Genomic DNA, 22186 nt, shown 5'->3' with positions numbered 1-22186 from the left:
AAAGCAGAAAGGCAAGTAATAGGCAGACTCCTAGAAATTAAATTGTGAGCCTGCAGTGGGAAAATCCAAGCAGCCCAATCACTCCACAAAACTCCAAAGACTCAGGAAGTGCTGGCACCCAGTACCTTCTGATAAAGGTGAAGCTAAGTCAAGAGGAATCTTTAAAAGTCCGTTGTAATCTCCTCCCTCCACTCTGCAACCCAAGGGGCCTGTGTCCCTACTCTGGCAGAATACAAGGCTATTCTATACCCAACACAGTTGAGAGAAGGGTCACCTGAAAACAGGGAAATTAAGAGAAAGTCTTTTTTCTAAATGTTGAGATCTCTGCCCAGATATCATCTCAGAACTGGCCAGAGTCATATCCTGCAAATAGGAGATTAAAATTTCTTCTAGCCAGGCATGGTGGTGCACACCTGTAGTCCCAGCTCCTCAGGAGGCTAAGGTGGGAGGATCACACTTGAGCCTAGGAGGTTGAGGCTGCAGTGAACTGCAATCACACCACTGCACTCCAGCACTCCAGCCTGTGTGACAGTGAGACCCTGTCTCAAAAAAAAAGGGGCGGGGGGGGGGGTGTTGGGCACAGTGGCTCACACCTGTAATCCCAAAACTTTGGGAGGCCAAGGAGGGTGGATCACGAGGTCAGGAGTTCAAGACCAGCCTGGCCAACATGGTGAAACCCCGTCTCTACTAAAAACACAAAAATGAGCCGGGTGTGGTGGTGTGTGCCTGTAATCCCAGCTACTTGGGAGGCTGAGGAAGGAGAACTGCTTGAACCCAAAAGGCGGAGGTTGTGGTGAGCTGAGATCACGCCACTGCACTCCAGCCTGGGCAACAGAGCAAGACTCCATCTGGGGAGGGAAAAAAAAATGCAAGAAAAAGAAAAAAGAGAAAAGAAAATTTTTACTCTGGACACCCAACTAGTTCAAGACAAAAGATATAAAGACTTTGACATAAAAAGTTCACCATCTTGCAGTGAGCCGAGATGGTGCCACAGCACTCCAGCATGGGCAACACACCAAGACTGTCTAAAAAAAAAAAAGAGTTCATGATAAAAACAGATAACCCACAGGAAAACCACAATTTAAAAGTTCACAATTCCCAAGCAACTTGTTGGTGATGTATTCTTAAATATGAGCAGATAGCAAAGGATCAGATAGCTAAGATACATCTATGTCTAAAATCCAAACAGAAACCAAAACCAACAAATAGAAAAATATCTATTACACTGGAATATGAAAACTTCAAAAAAAAACCCTATTACTAATGCCCATAAAAAGATAAAAGATACTGCATCCATGAAACAAGAACAGAATAATATTTAAAAGGAACTAATCACAAGAACGAATACTTAAAAATATGGTAGCAGAAATTTAAACTCAATAGAAGGACAGAAAAGTAAAGCTAAAGAAATCTTTCAGAAAGTAGGGCAAATGGACAAAAAGAAGGAAGGAGAGGAAAAAAAATTTTAATCCAGAAACACAGGCATTCCAGAAAGAGAAAATAGGAAGAAATCAAATAATCCAAGGAAATGCCAGAACTGAAGGATAAGTTTCCAAATTGAAAGAAGCCACCATTCTATAGGCAGTTTACTCTGTTGATTGTTTCTTTTGCTGTGCAGAAGCTTTCATTTAATTAGGTTCCACTTGTCAAAGTTTGTTTTTGTAGCAATTGCTTTTGAGGACTTGGCCAAAAATTATTTGCCAAGACTGATGTCAAGGAGGGTATTTCCTAGGTTTTCTTCTAGGATTTTAATAGCTTGAGGTCATACATTTAAATTTTTAATCCATCTTTAATTTTTATATGTGGTAAAAGCTAAGGGTCTAGTTTCATTCTTCTGCATATGGTTAGCCGGTTATCCCAGCACCATTTATTGAATAGAGAGTCCTCTCCCGCATTGCTTTTGTTGGCCTTGTTAAACTATGCATCCAACAAAGGTCTAATATCCAGAATTCATAAGGAACTTAAGCAAATCAGCAAGTGAAAAACAGAGACATCTTTAGACATTATAATAAAGACACCATAAAAATTTACTTCCCATAGATTCTTTCTTAGGAAGCTAGAGGAGATTCTCCACCAAGTTGAGAAAGTAAGCCAAGAAAGAAGACAAAAAAAAAAACTGAAAAACAAGGGTTCCAACTTAAGAGAAAAGCAAAAGGAATCCCCAGGATGATGGTAAGGAAGATCTCAGGATGGCAGCTGTACTCTGGGAATAGTATTACCATTACCGACCAGAATGGAGCAAGATAGAACCTGCCAAAAATGTTGTTTCCAAGAAAATACTTATAAAATGCCTGGTAAGTTTGAATCATTTAAGGAGCAAATTAACAAGAGAGAGTTTGAAGATAAGCACATTTAACAACTAAACAAATGAAAAAACAAACTTATCAACCCCAGGTAAAACAGAAAGCTAATGAGAGAGGAAAAAAATTCATATGATATGGCTCAATTGTGATTAGTTACAATGATGTAAACCCTGAACACTGTTCTAATCAAAATCAATGTACAAAAATCAGTTAGCCAGGCACCGTGGTTCATGCCTGTAAGCCCAGCACTTTGGGAGGCTGAGGCCAAAGGATCACTTGAGGCCAGGAGTTTGAGACCAGCCTGGCCAATGTAGTGAGACCTTCTTTCTATTTAAGAAAAAAAAAATCAGCAGCATTTCTGTATATCAATAACATTAAAGCTGAGAGCCAAATCAAGAACACAATCTCATTTACAGTAGCCACACACAAAAAAATAAAATACCCAGGAATACATCTAACCAAAGAAGTAAGATCTCTACAAGGAGAACTACAAAACACTGCTATATATTTTTTAATATGTATTTTTTTTTTTAGTCAAAAAATAAAAGATGCCAGGGAGGCTGCAGAGAAAAGCGAATGCTTATACACTGCTGGTGGGAATGTAAATTTGTTTGGTGACTTTGTAAAGCAGTTTGGAGATTTCTCAAATAACTTAAAATAGAACTACCATTCAACCCAGCAATCCTATTACTGGGTATACACCCAAAGGAAAATAAATCATTCTACCAAAAAGACACATGCACTTGTATATTCACTGCAGCACTATTCACAATAGCAAAGACATGGAACCAACCTAGGTGCCCATCAATGGAAGGTTAAAGAAAATATGGTACATATACACCATGGGGTACAACACAGCCATAAAAAAGAATAAAATCATGTCCTTTCCAGCAACATGAATGCAGCTGGAGGCCATTATCCTAAGCAAATTAATGCAGGAACAGAAAACCAAATACCACATGTTCTCACTTATAAGCCAGAGCTAAACATTGGGTACACAAAGACATAAAGATAAGAACAATAAATGCTGGGGACTACTAGAGTTGGGGAGGGGGGAATGAGGCACCTATTGGGTACTATGCTATCTGGATGACAGGACCAGTTGTACACAAACCTCGGCATCAGCATCATACAATATACTCACATAACAAACCTGCACATGTACCCCTGAATCTAAATAAAAGTTGAATTTTTTTTTTTAAATCATGAAACATAGGCCGGGCGCAGTGGCTCAAGCCTGTAATCCCAGCACTTTGGGAGGCCGAGGCGGGCAGATCACGAGGTCAGGAGATCGACACCACTCTGGCTAACACGGTGAAACCCCGTCTCTACTGAAAAATACAAAAAATTAGCCAGGCATGGCAGCGGGCACCTGTAGTCCCAGCTACTAGGGAGGCTGAGGCAGGAGAATGGCATGAACCCCGGAGGCAGAGCTTGCAGTGAGCCGAGATCGCGCCACTGCACTCCAGCCTCAGCAACAGAGCGAGACTCCGTCTAAAAACAAAAAAAAAAAATGAAACATAAAAAGTAGGTCATGTTTGAGAAGCGAATAATTAACTCAGTTTGGAGCGCAGTAACTTTGAGGCACGGTATGTTACTTAAGTGACAACAACTAGCAGAAAGTTAGGAATGAAGGACACAGCTCATAAAATGAAGGCTGCAGATGACATACCTGAAAAAAGATGAGTTGAAGCCATGAGACTGAACGAACTGGGATGGAAGAGCGGTGATAGAGGTGGTAGCCAAGGTTAGATGCTGCAGGAACAGCTACATTTTAATGGTCAGGGAAAATAGTTAATGAAGGGATCAGAGAGCTAAGAGGAGAAAGAATAAAACATTGATGTAAAATGAGGAGAGTTTAAAAAACAAACAAACAAAAAAAAAACTAGGTGGTCATTGAGGGTTTGACCAATAGTAATAAAACAAAAATAATGAGAATCAGATAAAGAAAAATATCAGATTTCACACTAATCTAGAGGGCCTTAGACTACAAAAAAAATTGAAACTGAAAATAAAACTGGATTTTTACATTCTTCAAGGGAATACAGGGAAGATGAAACCAGGCTAAAAAATGGTTAAGTAGCGAGTAGGTAGTCAGGAAACAGAGGCAAGTATAGATGACTTAAGAAGCCCAGTCATGAAGGGAAAGAGAAAAACAGAATGACAATTTTAAAGAACAATACAATCAAGGAAGAATCAAAGGTTTTTCACTTTTTGGTTTTTTTTTTTTTTTTTTTTTTATACTTTAGGGTTTTAGGGTACATGTGCACAATGTGCAGGTTTGTTACATATGTATCCATGTGCCATGTTGATTTCCTGCACCCATTAACTCGTCATTTAGCATTAGGTGTATCTCCTAATGCTGTCCCTCCCCCCTCCCTCCACCCCACAACAGTCCCCAGAGCGTGATGTTCCCCTTCCTGTGTCCATGAGTTCTCATTGTTCAATTCCCACCTATGAGTGAGAACATGCGGTGTTTGGTTTTTTGTCCTTGCGATAGTTTACTGAGAATGATGTTTTCCAGATTCATCCATGTCCCTACAAAGGACACGAACTCATCATTTTTTATGGCTGCATAGTATTCCATGGTGTATATGTGCCACATTTTCTTAATCCAGTCTATCGTTGTTGGACATTTGGGTTGGTTCCAACTCTTTGCTATTGTGAATAGTGCCACAATAAACATACGTGTGCATGTGTCTTTGTAGCAGCATGATTTATAGTCCTTTGGGTATATACCCAGTAATGGGATGGCTGGGTCAAATGGTATTTCTAGTTCTAGATCCCTGAGGAATCACCACACTGACTTCCACAATGGTTGAACTAGTTTACAGTCCCACCAACAGTGTAAAAGTGTTCCTATTTCTCCACATCCTCTCCAGCACCTGTTGTTTCCTGATTTTTTAATGATGGCCATTCTAACTGGTGTGAGATGGTATCTCACTGTGGTTTTGATTTGCATTTCTCTGATGGCCAGTGATGAGGAGCATTTCTTCATGTGTTTTTTGGCTGCATAAATGTCTTCTTTTGAGAAGTGTCTGTTCATGTCCTCTGCCCACTTTTTGATGGGGTTGTTTGTTTTTTTCTTGTAAATTTGTTTGAGTTCATTGTAGATTCTGGATATTAGCCCTTTGTCAGATGAGTAGGTTGCAAAAATTTTCTCCCATTGTGTAGGTTGCCTGTTCACTCTGATGATAGTTTCTTTTGCTGTGCAGAAGCTCTTCAGTTTAATAGATCCCATTTGTCGATTTTGGCTTTTGTTGCCATTGCTTTTGGTGTTTTAGACATGAAGTCCTTGCCCATGCCTATGTCCTGAACGGTATTGCCTAGGTTTTCTTGTAGGATTTTAATGGTTTTAGGTCTAACATATAAGTCTTTAATCCATCTTGAATTAATTTTTGTATAAGGTGTAAGGAAGGGATCCAGTTGCAGCTTTCTACATATGGCTAGCCAGTTTTCCCAGCACCATTTATTAAATAGGGAATCCTTTCCCCATTTCTTGTTTTTGTCAGGTTTGTCAAAGATCAGATAGTTGTAGCTATGCGGCATCATTTCTGAGGGCTCTGTTCTGTTCCATTGATCTATGTCTCTGTGGTGGTACCAGTACCATGCTGTTTTGGTTACTGTAGCCTTGTAGTATAGTTTAAAGTCAGGTAGCGTGATGCCTCCAGCTTTGTTCTTTTGGCTTAGGATTGACTTGGCGATGCGGGCTCTTTTTTGGTTCCATATGAACTTTAAAGTAGTTTTTTCCAATTCTGTGAAGAAAGTCATTGGTAGCTTGATGGGGATGGCATTGAATCTATAAATTACCTTGGGCAGTATGGCCATTTTCACGATATTGATTCTTCCAACCCATGAGCATGGAATGTTCTTCCATTTGTTTGTATCCTCTTTTATTTCATTGAGCAGTGGTTTGTAGTTCTCCTTGAAGAGGTCCTTCACATCCCTTGTAAGTTGGATTCCTAGGTATTTTATTCTCTTTGAAGCAATTGTGAATGGGAGTTCACTCATGATTTGGCTCTCTGTTTGTCTGTTATTGGTGTACAAGAATGCTTGTGATTTTTGTACATTAATTTTGTATCCTGAGACTTTGCTGAAGTTGCTAATCAGCTTAAGGAGATTTTGGGCTGAGACAATGGGGTTTTCTAGATATACAATCATGTCATCTGCAAACAGGGACAATTTGACTTCCTCTTTTCCTAATTGAATACCCTTTATTTCCTTCTCCTGCCTGATTGCTCTGGCCAGAACTTCCAGCACTATGTTGAATAGGAGCGGTGAGAGAGGGCATCCCTGTCTTGTGCCAGTTTTCAGAGGGAATGCTTCCAGTTTTTGCCCATTCAGTATGATATTGGCTGTGGGTTTGTTGTAGATAGCTCTTATTATTTTGAGATACGTCCCATCAATACCTAATTTATTGAGAGTTTTTAGCATGAAGAGTTGTTGAATTTTGTCAAAGGCCTTTTCTGCATCTATTGAGATAATCATGTGGTTTTTGTCTTTGATTCTGTTTATATGCTGGATTACATTTATTGATTTGCGTATGTTGAACCAGCCTTGCATCCCAGGGATGAAGCCCACTTGATCATGGTGGATAAGCTTTTTGATGTGCTGCTGGATTCGGTTTGCCAGTATTTTATTGAGGATTTTTACATCAATGTTCATCAAGGATATTGGTCTGAAATTCTCTTTTTTGGTTATGTCTCTGCCAGGTTTTGGTATCAGGACGATGCTGGCTTCGTAAAATGTATTAGGGAGGATTCCCTCTTTTTCTATCGATTGGAATAGTTTCAGAAGGAATGGTACCAGTTCCTCCTTGTACCTCTGGTAGAATTCAGCTGTGAATCCATCAGGTCCTGGACTCTTTTTGGTTGGTAAGCTATTGATTATTGCCACAATTTCAGAATCTGTTATTGGTCTATTCAGAGATTCAACTTCTTCCTGGTTTAGTCTTGGGAGGGTGTATTTGTTGAGGAATTTATCCATTTCTTCTAGATTTTCTAGTTTATTTGCATAGAGGTGTTTGTAGTATTCTCTGATGGTAGATTGTATTTCTGTGGGATCAGTGGTGATATCCCCTTTTTCGTTTTTTATTGCATCTATTTGATTCTTCTCTCTTTTCTTCTTTATTAGTCTTGCTAGCGGTCCATCAATTTTGTTGATCTTTTCAAAAAACCAGCTCCTGGATTGATTAATTTTTTGAAGGGTTTTTTGTGTCTCTATTTCCTTCAGTTCTGCTCTGATTTTAGTTATTTCTAGCCTTCTGCTAGCTTTTGAATGTGTTTGCTCTTGCTTTTCTAGTTCTTTTAATTGTGATGTTAGGGTGTCAATTTTGGATCTTTCCTGCTTTCTCTTGTGGGCATTTAGTGCTATAAATTTCCCTCTACACACTGCTTTGAACGTGTCCCAGAGCAACAAAGATCAAAAGAGACAAAGAAGGCCATTACATAATGGTAAAGGGATCAATTCAACAAGAAGAGCTAACTATCCTAAATATATATGCACCCAACACAGGAGCACCCAGATTCATAAAGCAAGTCCTCAGTGACCTACAAAGGGACTTAAACTCCCACACAATAATAATGGGAGATTTTAACACCCCACTGTCAGCATTAGACAGATCAACGAGACAGAAAGTTAACAAGGATATCCAGGAATTGAACTCAGCTCTACATAAAGTGGACCTAATAGACATCTACAGAACTCTCCACCCCAAATCAACAGAATATACATTTTTTTCAGCACCACACCACACCTATTCCAAAATTGACCACATAGTTGGAAGTAAAGCTCTTCTCAGCAAATGTAAAAGAACAGAGATTATAACAAACTGTCTCTCAGACCACAGTGCAATCAAACTAGAACTCAGGATTAAGAAACTCAGTCAAAACCGCTCAACTACATGGAAACTGAACAACCTGCTCCTGAATGACTATTGGGTACATAATGAAATGAAGGCAGAAATAAAGATGTTCTTTGAAACCAACGAGAACAAAGACACTTTTTGGTTTTATAAGGCTCAGGAAGGCCCAAGAACATTTGTAAGCTGTGGAAAATAATTCAAAAAAGAAGAAAAATCTGAAGAAGCAACATAGAGAGGAAACAATTAATGAAACAAGGTGCCCGGAAAAGAAGGAAAGGGAGGAACAGTAGGTACAAGTACAGGATTTTTTCTTTTTTTTTTTCAAGACAGAGTCTCACTCTTCCCCCAGGCTTGAGTGCAGTGGCGTAATCTCAGCTCACTGCAACGTCCGCCTCCCGGGTGCAAGCAATTCTCCTGCCTCAGCCTCCTGAGTAGTTGGGATTACAGGCATGCGCCACCACACCCAGCTAATTTTTGTATTTTTAGTAGAGACGGGGTTTCACCATGTTGGCCAGGATGGTCTCGAATTCCTGACCTCATGATCCACCTACCTCAGCCTCCCAAAGTGCTGTGATTACAGGCGTGAGCCACCACGTCTGGCCCAAGTACAGGATTTTTTGGACACTGTTATGAGAAAAAATGGAGCAGAGGCTTTTTACAGCAATTTTTGAGGGGGCTTATGATAGGGGACTCTTGGTGGATGGTTTTAATCCTTTGAATGGGTATGAGGTAACATTATTGCCACAGAATAAAAGGGTTAGGGGCTTAAGAACAGCAGAAAGGGATTAGAATAGGCACTAGTGAAAAAGCAAATAAATTAGGGATGAACAGACCATAATTCAGCGGCAAATAAGGCCCAGTTGAGCTATACAACTTATATTTGTAGAACACATAAATGGCCTGGTTTTACAGCTTTCTTGAACATTTGGCAACCGAATAATAATGGCAAAAATGCTAAGGATAATGCAATCTTCCCAGAACTTGGAATTAGCAAAGGAGATAAGATGAAAGGAAAACTTAAAATATAAAATGCCTTCTTCTGAAGTCTTTCACTGAGTAAAAACCAAGAAATAATAGGCTGACGAAAGGAGGGCTGCCTAAATCCATCCACGGGTATTCTGAAAAACCTCCCATGACATGGATCATCCTAAAGGAAGAAGCAGATAGATACAGTATAGAGGCCAAAATCCACTTACCTGAATATTCTACCTAAGAATGCTCCCAGCACCCACTAACAGCTAGCTAAACTCTACAAAGTAGAATCCTACCCAGAAAGAGTTCCTAGATACCCCGGAGTAATTTATACAAAAACAGTTATCTTCCATCAGCAAAGCAAGATCAAAGATTCAACCACAGTATCAGAATCAAAACAGTTTACCTTTCTCAGGAGTTAGTAGCATTGCTGAATCTCCTTCCCTAGAGATTCTAACAAACAAAATAGTGCCCAGGAGTGTTTAAGTATTTTCCTAGAAAAGGTGTAGTCACGAAAATTTACTGAATACTTGAGTACAATTCTGTACTATGAGTTACAAAGAAAGGTATAATACAATAAAAAGATGACAAGATCCCTGTAGATCATAAACCTATATTCAACCTAATCAAAGAAACAGAAGACACATTAAAATGACTGAACAGTACAACACATTTGTAAGTGGAAATCAGAAAACAAACCAAGCAGTTTCTACCTATAGATATAGACAGATACATGTACTCAGAACCAAACAGATGGACACTATAAGAGAACACTTTCTGAAGAATGCTTTGCAGGCCAAGTGTGGTGGCTCCTGTCTGTGATCCCAGTACTTTGGGAGACCAAAGTGGGAGGATCACTTGAGCTTAGGAGTTCAAGACCAGCCTGGGTAACACCGGGAGGCCCCATCTCTACAAAAATTAAACAAAATTAGCCAGGCATTGTCACACATGCCTGAAGTTCCAGCTACTCTGGAGGTTGAGGCAAGAGGATCACTTTAGTTAGCCCAGACCACTGCACTCCAGCTGGGGTGACAAAGTAAGACCCTGTCACACACACAAATACACACACACACACACACACTCTCTCTCTCTCTCTCTCTCTCTCACCCTCACACAAAAGGCTTTGCATAAAGTTTTGAGGGGCATTAAAAAATATGGCAAGTGAAATCAAAGGCAAAAAACATCGTAAGAAAAGCTACAGGGGCACACCTAGGAAACATCCCAAGAAACACATACAGGGACAGTAGCTGAAATAAAACACCTTGCCCAGAACAGACAATTAAGGTATAGGGGTTAGAAGAAACAAACTTTATAGCAGCATGATTTATAGTCCTTTGGGTATATACCCAGTAATGGGATGGCTGGGTCAAATGGTATTTCTAGTTCTAGATCCCTGAGGAATCGCCACACTGACTTCCACAATGGTTGAACTAGTTTACAGTCCCACCAACAGTGTAAAAGTGTTCCTATTTCTCCACATCCTCTCCAGCACCTGTTGTTTCCTGATTTTTTAATGATGGCCATTCTAACTGGTGTGAGATGGTATCTCACTGTGGTTTTGATTTGCATTTCTCTGATGGCCAGTGATGAGGAGCATTTCTTCATGTGTTTTTTGGCTGCATAAATGTCTTCTTTTGAGAAGTGTCTATTCATGTCCTCTGCCCACTTTTTGATGGGGTTGTTTGTTTTTTTCTTGTAAATTTGTTTGAGTTCATTGTAGATTCTGGATATTAGCCCTTTGTCAGATGAGTAGGTTGCAAAAATTTTCTCCCATTGTGTAGGTTGCCTGTTCACTCTGATGATAGTTTCTTTTGCTGTGCAGAAGCTCTTTAGTTTAATGAGATCCCATTTGTCGATTTTGGCTTTTGTTGCCATTGCTTTTGGTGTTTTAGACATGAAGTCCTTGCCCACGCCTATGTCCTGAATGGTATTGCCTAGGTTTTCTTGTAGGATTTTAATGGTTTTAGGTCTAACATATAAGTCTTAAAGACACATGCACACGTATGTTTATTGCGGCACTATTCACAATAGCAAAGAGTTGGAACCAACCCAAATGTCCAACAACGATAGACTGGATTAAGAAAATGTGGCACATATACACCATGGAATACTATGCAGCCATAAAAAATGATGAGTTCGTGTCCTTTGTAGGGACATGGATGAAACTGGAAAACATCATTCTCAGTAAACTATCGCAAGGACAAAAAACCAAACACCGCATGTTCTCACTCATAGGTGGGAATTGAACAATGAGAAGTCATGGACACAGGAAGGGGAGCATCACACTCCGGGGACTGTTGTGGGGTGGGGGGAGGGGGGAGGGACAGCATTAGGAGATACACTTAATGCTAAATGACGAGTTAATGGGTGCAGGAAATCAACATGGCACATGGATACATATGTAACAAAACTGCACATTGTGCACATGTACCCTAAAACCCTAAAGTATAATAAAAAAAAAGAAAAAAAAAAGAAGAAACAAACTTGACAGGAAAGGATGTGGCAGAATGATGGAAGGTGAAGAAACTTAGAAGTCATCCCGATGAGTCTGCGTTTCCTACAGTTTATACTATGGCATAATTTATGTTGAAAATAGTGGTAGGGCCAGATGCAGTGGCTCACTCCTATAATCTCAGCACTTCAGGAGGCCAAGGCAGGCAGACTACTTGAGCCCAGGAGTTTGAGACCAGCATGGGAAACATGGGCAAAACCCCATCTCTAATAAAAATACAAAAAATTAGCTGGGCATGGTAGCAGGCACTTACAGTCCCAGCTACTCGAGAGGCTGAGGTGGGAGGATCATCTAAGCCCAGAAGATAGACTGTGGTGGGCCAGGATCATGCCACTGCACTCCAGCCTAGACAACAGAATAAGACCCTGTTTCAAAAAAAAAAAAGAAAGAAAGAAAGAGACAGAGAGAAAGAAAGGAAAAAAGAAAAGAAAAGAAAAGAAAAGAAAGGAAAAGAAAAAAGAAAAGAAACGAAACGAAACGAAACGAAAAGAAAATAGTGGTAGGCTAGGCTTGGTGGCTCATGCCTATAATCCCAACACTTTGGGATTGCTTGAGCCCAGGAGCTGAAGACAAGCATGGGCAACATAGTGAGATCCTGTCTCAAAAAAAAAAAAAAAAAAAAATTTAGCCAGGTGTGATGGCACACGCCTGTGGTTCCAGTTACTTGAGAGGCTGAAGTACGAGGACTGCTTGAGACCAGAAGTGAAGGCTGCAGTGAGCTGTGACGGTACCGCTGCACTCCAGCCTGAGTGAAAGAGTGAGACTCTGTCTCCAAAAAAAAAAAAAAAAAAAGGAAGAAAGAAAACAGTGGTAGAAGGTTATTCTAGTATCTCTGAACTTAGATAAGAAGACATGGATAATGCATCTTAGATGGTTGCTATCAGGCATGAGCAGAAAACAGTTGTAGAAGGTTATTCTAGTATCTCTAAACTTAGATAAGAAGAGATGGATAATGCATCTTAGATGGTTGCTATCAGGCATGAGGAGATAACAGCCTGAACTAGAGCAACTACTACAGAACAAGAGGGAAAAATGTAGACCAAGAGACAACAATGTCAAAGATGGGTTGATCTTAAGACCAAAGAAAGGACAGTCAATAAACAGGAGAGACAGTAGAGGCAGGAATAATAAAGTGGAATTAGGAATCTTATTGGAGAAGGTGGGGATTTGAGGTAGAATTATTTCATTTTTTTAGGGCTATAAATTTCAGAAGGCTGAATAAGCTTTTTTCCCAAACTCTTGCATTTTTCCTACCTTGTGGCTTCTCAAAAACAAGAAAGCAATAACATAAAAGGCAGAATGAATAAATTATAAGTAAAAACAGGTCCCCAGACTGGCCAACGTGGTGAAACTCCATCTCTACTAAAAATACAAAAACTAGCCAGGCTTGGTGGCAGGTGCCTATACTCCTAGCTACTTGGGAGGCTGAGGCACGAGAATCGCTTGAACCCAGGAGGCAGAGGCTGCAGTGAGCCAAGATCACGCCATTGTACTCCAGCCTGGGCGACACAGCGAGACTGTCTCAAAAACAAAAACAAAACCAAAATAAAAACAAAAGCCAGATCCTTTACAAACCTGACCCATAGATCTTGCTGTGGTTTAAACATGTCCCCCAAAGTTCATGTGTTAAATACTTAATCCCCGATGCAAGTATTGAAAGATGGGACCTTCAAAAGTGATTAGGTCATGAGGGCGCTACCCTCATGAATGGATTAATGCTATTATCTAGGTTCCTGATAAACGGATAAGTTCAGCCGCCTCCTCACTCTCTCTCTTTTTCTCTGCTGGTACCCTCTCCCCCAGAACTGTAAGAAATAAATCTCCACTCTTTATAAATTACTCACAATTTATAGAAGCACAACATAAATTATAGAAGCACAAAATAAACTAAAACAAATCTCAAAATATTTTATGAACATATGCTTGAAACAAAATGTACACTTAAAATTTAAGAATTCAAATTAAAAGAATAAAAATTCTACATTACAGAACTTTTTTTTTTTTTTTTTTTGAGACAGAGTCTCACTCTGTCGCCCAGGCTGGAGTGGAGTGGTGTGATCTCAGCTCACTGCAACCTCCACCTCCCAGGTTCAAGAAATTCTCTGCCTCAGCCTCCCAAGTAGCTGGGATTACAGGCACTCACCACCACACCCAGCTAATTTTTGTATTTTTAGTAGAGACGGGGTTTCACCATCTTGGCCAGGCTGGTCTTGAACTCCTGACCTTGTGATCCACCCACCTCGGCCTCCCAAAGTGCTGGGATTACAGGCGTGAGCCACCACGCCCAGCCTACATTATAGAACTTTAAGCGTTAGCTTGTACACCATTCATAAACAATCATTACGATAAGCAATTACAGTTATATTAAATATGCTCCTGGAAGTTGAAAGAAGCAGGCTCTTTCTGTAGAAATGTGAAAAAACAGAAACCTATTTCTATAATCAAATCATAAGACTTTCCATAAAATACAACCTATTTTAATAGTGTACAAAAGCATACCTTTAAGGTTCCATCAGCTGAACAACTAGCCAAAAGCTTATCATCTGGTGAAAATCTGCAGTGATTGACTGAATTTGTATGACCAAACATGGTATTTCGACATTCTTTTTGATTCAAATCCCAAAGCTATTTGTGAAAGAAAAAAAGATAAATAAACAACTAGTATTGAGTGGGGAAACATCAGAAATCATGTGTTCTTCCTTTTCTCTCATTTAAGCTTTTTGATTACAGAATGATGTTTAATTCACAGTAACACAAACGTATCAAACACAAAAGTATCAAACACAAAAATGAACTTGTGATTAACAAGCAATGGGGCAGCCTTTAGATCAGCATGTAAATCTACTAAGGGACTCAAAGGCTCACAGAGGTTTTTAGGCTGAGTACTAAATAACTAACTAAACAATTACTACTTATTTTAATGGGGTGGTTTAGAATCATTATTATTTTACTCAGTTACAAAAAGCCACAATAAGTAATATATAATATAAATTACCCCCATGTTTTTTAAATGTTAGGTTATCCAACCCTAAAAATGGTGGAGCAAGTAAAGTACCACCTCTAGGAAGCAATTAACCAAATCCACAATGTGGCACATTCCATGGGACAAATGACTAAATTGCTCTAATAAATCAATGGTATAAGAAAGCAGTCAGAGGAAAAAGGGAACTTTAATAGAATAAAAGAGACTTAAGAGGCAGAACAAATGCTACATAAAGTTTGTTTGGATTCTGATTCCAACAAACATGACAGAAATGCATGTTTTGAGAATATGGAATAAGTGAACATGGACCAAGTATATTACAAAACTATATTTTATTATGTTAGTTGTGGTAATAGTACGGTATGATAATAAACATAATATTTATATTTAAGATCTCTGAGTTGCATGTATAAATATTTTGGGTGAAATGACATATTTAGGATTTGCTGTAAAATCCTCTATTCAGGCTGGACATGGTGGCTCACCCCTGTAATCCCAGCACTTTGGGAGGCTGAGGTGGGCGTATCACCTGAGGTCAGGAGTTCAAGACCAGCCTGACCAACAGAGCAAAACCCCATCTCTACTAAAAACACAAAAAATTAGCTGGGAGTGGTGGCCCACTCCTGTAATCCCAGCTACTTGGGAGGCTGAGGAATAAGAATCGCTTGAACCCAGGAGGCAGAGGTTGCAATGAGCCGAGATCACTCCACCACACTCCAGCCGGGGTGACAGAGGGAGACTCTATTCAAAAAAGTGGAAGAGTTTATAACCTGGGCGTGGTGGCTCACGCTTGTAATCCTAGCACTTTGGGAGGCTGAGGCAGGCAATCACAAGATCAGGAGATTGAGACCATCCTGGCCAACATGAGGAAACCCCATCTCTACTAAAATACAAAAAATTAGCCGGGCATGGTGGCACGGCACCTGTAGTCCCAGCTACTTGGGAGGCTGAGGCAGGAAAATCGCTTGAACCCGGGAGGCGGAGGTTGCAGTGAGCCGAGATTGTGCCACTCTTATTTTATAAATAAGATTTTATAAATAAATCTTATTTATAAAATAAGATTGACAAAATACTGATAATTGTTGAAACTAAATGATGGACACCACAGGGGTTTATATTATGTTTCCTCTCTTTGGGTAGGTTTGGAAAGTATAAAAAATGCAAATAAAAGGGATTATAGTCATCTCTGGTGATTTATGCTAATAAGATTAAACCCAGAAGAAGAAATCAATTATTTCCAAATGTTAGTTTTGGCAAAAATTATTTGGAAATGATTAGTAAATGAGATATATCCTGTTCCTCATGTCCACTTCTATCTTTGGCTCCTTTATCCCAGTCCTAGATAAACTCAATTCTTCAGATAAAGCAAGTTACATGAAGGCAGCTTCACGATTACATATTTTCACTGGCTTCTCTCTGCTCAAGAATCACAAGAAATGCATCCTAATAGTCCTTATGGTAATACAAGTAGTATAGCACATCTTAAAGTAAACCTTGTCCTTAATTAAAATGGCTTACTAACCAATAACCCCCTCCCACATGGCAGAGGCTTTTTCCTATATTTAAAAGGATGAAATATAGATTTCCCCAACCTACAAAATGCCAAAAGCAACATCAAAAATTAGTCATAAATAGTATAACAGTCTTATTTTTTTTTAGCGGTACATTTATTCAAATACGGCCAAGTTTTTTTCAGTAAAAGTGAACTATAACTGTGATATAATTTTATGTTACTACATTACTCTGTAATTTTGGTCCAATTCAGTGTTTTCAAATTGTGCTCTGCAGGGTCCTTGGGATTCTATAAACATAAATATGCCTAAAGAGCACTATGTGGTGCAGAGAGGTTAGAGATAAAAGGGAATGAGAGAGAATGAGAGAGGGTGGTGGGGGGAGGAGGAGGGAGGAGGAGGAGACAGAAGAAGAGAGGGAGGAAGAGAGAAAGGAAGGTCAAGAGGAAGGGAGGGTGACAGGAAGGGAAAGGGATAGAGGGAGAGAGAGAGAGAAGAGGGAAAGGGGGAGGAAGAGAGAGTCAAGAAGAAATGTAGGTCCCATTCAGCCAGAGCAACAAGCTTTAACTCTTATACACACTGAGCTTCTGTATAATTTTTTCTTCTGAAAAAATAAATAAATAAATAAAAATTTAGCTTCCTGAACAGGGGGATGGAGATGGCAATTTTCAATAACTGTTTCAGTACTTTCTAAAGATAATTTTTCTAATAATTTATTTAAATGTCAAAACATAGAGTCTATGAAGTTTTCCAAACTGAAATGTCTTTTACTACCCCTCTCAAAAATATCATGTTCAATTGCAAAGATGGTATGATATCAAGGAAGAAAGGTTTGAAATCAAACCAAAAAACAATTCAAAAAAAGTTAGCAGATCTTTCTGGGATCCCAGAAAAGGTAATCTAGCTGTCTTTATCCACCTAAGAGGAAAAAAAGATACAATCAAACATTACCAAGCATATGTGGAATGAATTTCTGTTTGCGGTTATCTTTCCTACCAGCACCTTTTCTCCCTCCTCTCTGTGATAACAGAACCTCTCTTTTGAATAAAGCTGTACTTATGATTCAAGTAGAGTTGACCTCACTCATTTGTCCCACTTCCATATAACTAAACTTGTGAACCTTGGACAATCCAAGGATTCCATCCTACTGTCCACTGCCCTAGCTAGGAGCATGTAAGCCAAAATGAGTCAAATAAAGTCTTCTCTAAAATTAGATCTATGGGTTCTAGGAAAGAGCATATTTCTCTTACTCTGTGATTGTGAGCTGTAAGGTAGCCACATTTTCTGCCACAGAAAGAGCACGCCTGAACCAACACAGGGGAAGGTAAGAGTCTGGAGATGGAAAGGGAGGTAGAGCCTGAGAACACAGTTTAAGCATTTGGAGTCAGCTATGCCTGAAGCCATGCTCCCTCTAGACTTTTCAGTTACATGAGCCAATAAAATATTTTTAAGCTATTTTTTTTTTTTGCTTCAGCTAATATATTACTGTAGTTTCTATCACTGTGACCAGAAAGTCCTAATAGTAAGATACATCAGAAAAATCAAAGGAGATACTCTGATGTACCAATCAAATTTATCTACATAATTCTCAATATCCACACTTACTTTGAGGAAGCAGTCACTTGACCCAGTGGCTAAGAGAAGATGATGACTACTGTTGGTGAAATGGCAGCAATTGACTTGCTCTGAGTGCTCATCATAGGTGTGTACTAGTTCCCCAGTCATAGAATTCCAAATCTAAAGAGAAAAGATAAAAAATTTTAAAATATCCATTATTTTCAAAGGGAGAACAGAGGGGCAAAGCAATGTCCATTGCTTTGCAAATGCTATCTTATCCTGTCATAGCAGATTTTCCTAGTTGGACAAGATGCTAATGAAACCTCTCCCCTTTCTAAAATATGGCAATATTTTGCCTCAATGTTTAAAATAAATTATTTGCAAATATACATATATGTACCTATAGCATAATTGGGGTGTCATGAACACATGACATTTCTTAAGGGCAAGATTTCACACGTTTATATGAATGACAGCAGGCAGAGAAGTGCTTTAAAGAGGTTAGCATAATAGACTTCTGGTCAGAAGGGTTGAGCCCAAGAACTGGCTCTACCACTTATGGCTTGTGTGTCACAAATCCCTAACTTACCTGCATCTCAGTTCCCTCTTCTGTAAAATGGGGATATCTATGCCTCTTCTACACAATTTATCAAATGAGATAATGAACATGACAAGTGTTCTATGGACTTCAAGGTACCATATAAATAAGTAAAGGCAGATTGCTTAGTGAAAAAAAATAAAGGTTTTATAGTCTGAGAGAAACCCAGCTTTCAACCCTGTTACTGTTCCCAGTTAATGTAAGCTTGAGCAAGAGACTTCATCTCTGAATCTGCGTCCTCTTCTGTAAATGGGATCAACACTTAACCCTGCAAGCTGTAGCAGGAAATTGATAATGTAATATAACAGAGTGTGTAGTATAAAGCCTCTTATAGTGTTCAGTTTTCAGTAAAAAGTAATCATCATGTCGGGCGCGGTGGCTCAACGCCTGTAATCCCAGCACTTTGGGAGGCCGAGACGGGCAGATCACGAGGTCAGGAGATCAAGACCATCCTGGCTAACATGGTGAAACCCCGTCTCTACTAAAAATACAAAAAATTAGCCGGGTGCGGTGGCGGGCACCTATAGTCCCAGCTACTCGGGGGGCTGAGGCAGGAGATGGTGTGAACCCGGGAGGCAGAGCTTGCAGTGAGCCGAGATAGCGCCACTGCAGTCCGGCCTGGGCGAAAGAGCGAGACTCCGTCTCAAAAAAAAAAAAAAAAAATTTATCATCATTCTAGTTACTATGTAAGACAACTAAGCAGTCTATGCCATGTAACAACAAACAAAAGAAATAAATTACCTGATGAACCTTCACTGGGATTTTGACTTTTTAGAGGTACTAATGTCCTTTGGCATTTCCTTTGTATCTTATCAAAGCACTGATTAGAATCCCCAGAGGTCCAGAGAGTTTATCTTATTTTAAAGTTCTTTAATAGGTATTTCTACCTCTGGCTTAGAAAACAGAAACTCATTATTATTTCCTTTTACTCCATGTAGTTCTGACTTTGGAACTGCCCTCAGTGGCCACCTCCAAGTCTGACTCAGAGTCAGAGTAGACACTACAGAGTGAATTAACTGTTGGTTATAAAGCCACGAGTCCAATCTATCAAGAGGTACATTTTCCCAAGGTCTCAAATTTAGTCTGGACATTCCACAGCCCTCTTCAGGTAGGTGAAAACTTCAGGAAAATACCCAAGGCAAATTTCTTGCCCACTCCACTTAGCTAGATCCAGTACTCCAGATTTAACCCCTTTGAAAAAGGGTTAAAGTAAGGTCTCTCTTTCATGTATCAGTGATAACCCCCCCAAGCCTTCAGTTTCTCTTGAATTCTATATTAGTATAAATGCTCCTGCTAGAAGCCAAATTTAGGAACAAGAGAATACTTAACAAAGATAAAAATTACTCTCTGGCGGGGCACAGTGGCTCATGCCTGTAATCTCAGCACTTTGGGAGTCAAAGGCAGGCAGATCACTTGAGGCCAGAAGTTCAATACCAGCCTGGCCAACATGGCAAAAATCTGTCTCTACCAAAACTACAAAAATTAGCTGGGCATGGTGGTGCACACCTGTGATCTCAGCTACTCAAGAGGCTGAGGCATAAGAATCAATTGAATCCTGGAGGCAGAGATTGCAGTGAGCCGAGATTGCACCACTGCACTCTAGTCTGGGTGTCAGAGCAAGACTCTGCCTCAAAATAAATAAGTAAAAATTACTCTGTTTACTTTTCTCTATTTATTTTTTAGACCAGTAACATAATTATTAGTTTGTTCATCCATCTGGTTTTCCACTGAATATATAAGCCAGTTCATAAGTAAATAAAAAAAAACTGGGGTTGCATTTTAAAATTGTATCTTATAACAGGAATCCCCAAGTTTGTGCAGCAACACTCCTAACCACAATGCACTCAAAGATTTCAACTGATATTTAACCCATGGACTTGTCTATTAATGGCAGACAAACCCATTAATTTGTCATTGCTTTTCCCCACTGCCTGTTTAATCCTGAGGCTGATCAACCTAGGCATTTTTGCTGGTGTTTAAAAATAAAGAATTTGCAGGCCAGGCACAGTGGCTCATACCTATAATCCTAACACTTTGGAAGGCTGTGGCAGGAGGATCACTTGAGCCCAGGAATTGGAGTTTACAGTGAGCTATGATCATGCCACTGCCCTCCAGCCTGGGCAACAGAGCAAAATCCTGTCACTTTAAAAGAAAAGTAAAGAATTTTCAGATAGTGTTAATTTACAATGGATCAAGTTAGTAGATCAACAGGTGAGAGTCCTTCAACTCTACTTACTCTGGTCTCATGATTATGGAAAAATAAAATGAATTCTGTTGTGATTACAATTCAAGAGGAAAAGATTTTCCTACCTTCACTTTTTTATCCACTGAGCAGGTTGATATAAATCTGTCATCTGTAGAGAATGCACAACAAAGCACTTCATCCTCATGAGCCTTGATTTCTAAAAGTTTCTCTCCTGTTTCAGCTTTGAACACCTGCACAAGTAACAATAAAATATTTTTATAATAAACTGCTTAACTACAGGTCATCATTCAGTAAAAATCTTTGAGTTTAATCATTGTCATTTTGCAAAACAGAAAGGAACCTTGGCAAAGCTACTCCCAAAATCAGAATTTCTGTCAGAATGTGTATGCCTTCACATAAATAGAGAACTATTCACTGTTAAATGTTTGTAAATATCAATGAAAATGTTACAGGATCTTTGGGGTGTTGTTTTTCTGGCCGGAAACTTCTGTGGCCGGTGGCGCCTTTGCCCGAGTTTTGCTTGGGCCCAGTGGTCTTGTTTCACCCACTTGGCCTGACAGGCTGCATTCAGCTCACGCTACCAGCCTGGGTCCCAAGCCTGCCAAAGGCGAGTCAGGCGTGGAACAGCGAGGCGTGTGTGAGTGGGCGTGGGGTCCAGCCACTGCGCACAGATGTGCTGACTGTTGCAGCAGGGCAGGCAGCTCCAGGTGCCAGCATGGGCGCTGGCTCTCTGTGAGGCTGCAGCTGGACCAGGCACACCACAAGCAGCTTACACGGCTGGCACCAGGGAACACAGTGGTGCCCGGAAGCTTGGAGATGCCAGGAACCACGGGGCCCCAGAGAGGGAGTCACAGCCCTAGCTTGGGGAGCTCCCAAGTCTGGGCTCCCCGAAGGGCCATAGCTTTTCTTATCTTCACTTGCAATGTGGCAAGCAAGGGGCATATCTCAGCCCTGTTTGTGTTACAGCTCTTTTAGCCTCACCATTCAGTGGGTCCCAAGTTCTTGTCCTACAACCAGAAGAATGTGGTACGCTGACAGGTGGAAGGTGAGCAAGACAAACAGGAGCTTTATTGAGCGATAAAATAGCTCAATAAACCTGTGGGGGGCAGCTCCTTTCCACAGCTCAGGAGAGGGTGGCTCCTCTCTGCTAGGCAAGTCCTCCTGACAAGTGTTCAGCTATCAGCAGAGAGGGTAGCTCCTCGCTGCAGCTGGTCCTCCTGTCATCTGCACAGCTCTCAGCAAAGAGGGGGCGCTAGAGTGGGTTGCTCCTCTCTGCAGCTGGTCGTCCCAGTGTCTGCTCAGCTCTGGCTAAGCCCGGGGCTTTTATGGGCTTCAGAAGGGAGGAAGTACATGCCAACTGGTCCATGGGCAGACATGGGCAAGCCTGGAAAAGGCACTACAAGTTTCCACTCCAGTCCATTCAGTCCACACCAGCAGCCCAGCCCCCAGTCTTCAGGCCCTTTGTGGCCTGAAGGTGGGGCCTCATTGGTGACCCACCCCTTCCACCCAGGAATCTGTCTGCCTCCTGCTGCCATTCATGGCACCCAGGCTGTAGGTGCCAAGGGGAGCCTGCAGGCCAGCATCAAACTGCCCTCAGCACCCCCTCGGCTTCCCTCCTATGCTCATCAGCACCCAAAGTCCTGAGGGAGCCAAGGCGGCAGGGGGCTGGCATGTCAGCACT

The 22186-nt window shown here is 40.5% G+C and overlaps 1 protein-coding gene across 8 annotated transcripts in view; it reads right to left on the bottom strand.

Annotated features, from left to right (window-relative positions):
• The window catches only part of APAF1 (apoptotic peptidase activating factor 1), a 94607-nt gene that overhangs the window by 39065 nt on the left and 33356 nt on the right, over positions 1-22186 (bottom strand). For 7 of the 8 annotated variants that reach the window (XR_008650267.2, XM_055238663.2, XM_063614302.1 and 4 more), the window contains exons 14-16: positions 20610-20735; positions 17750-17881; positions 14150-14275 (exon numbers count right to left, since the gene is read on the bottom strand). The exons of the other annotated variant lie outside the window; for it this stretch is intronic. Coding sequence is in view for 6 of the 7 variants with exons in the window: in XM_055238663.2 (XP_055094638.1) it covers positions 14150-14275; positions 17750-17881; positions 20610-20735 (384 nt within the window). In the remaining variant the exon portion in view is untranslated. The remainder of the gene's footprint in view (positions 1-14149; positions 14276-17749; positions 17882-20609; positions 20736-22186) is intronic. 8 annotated transcript variants of the gene reach the window in all.

This window comes from Symphalangus syndactylus, chromosome 13 (genome assembly GCF_028878055.3).
Source record: "Symphalangus syndactylus isolate Jambi chromosome 13, NHGRI_mSymSyn1-v2.1_pri, whole genome shotgun sequence".
NCBI lineage: Eukaryota > Metazoa > Chordata > Mammalia > Primates > Hylobatidae > Symphalangus > Symphalangus syndactylus.
This window is presented reverse-complemented; position numbering and strand designations above follow the sequence as displayed.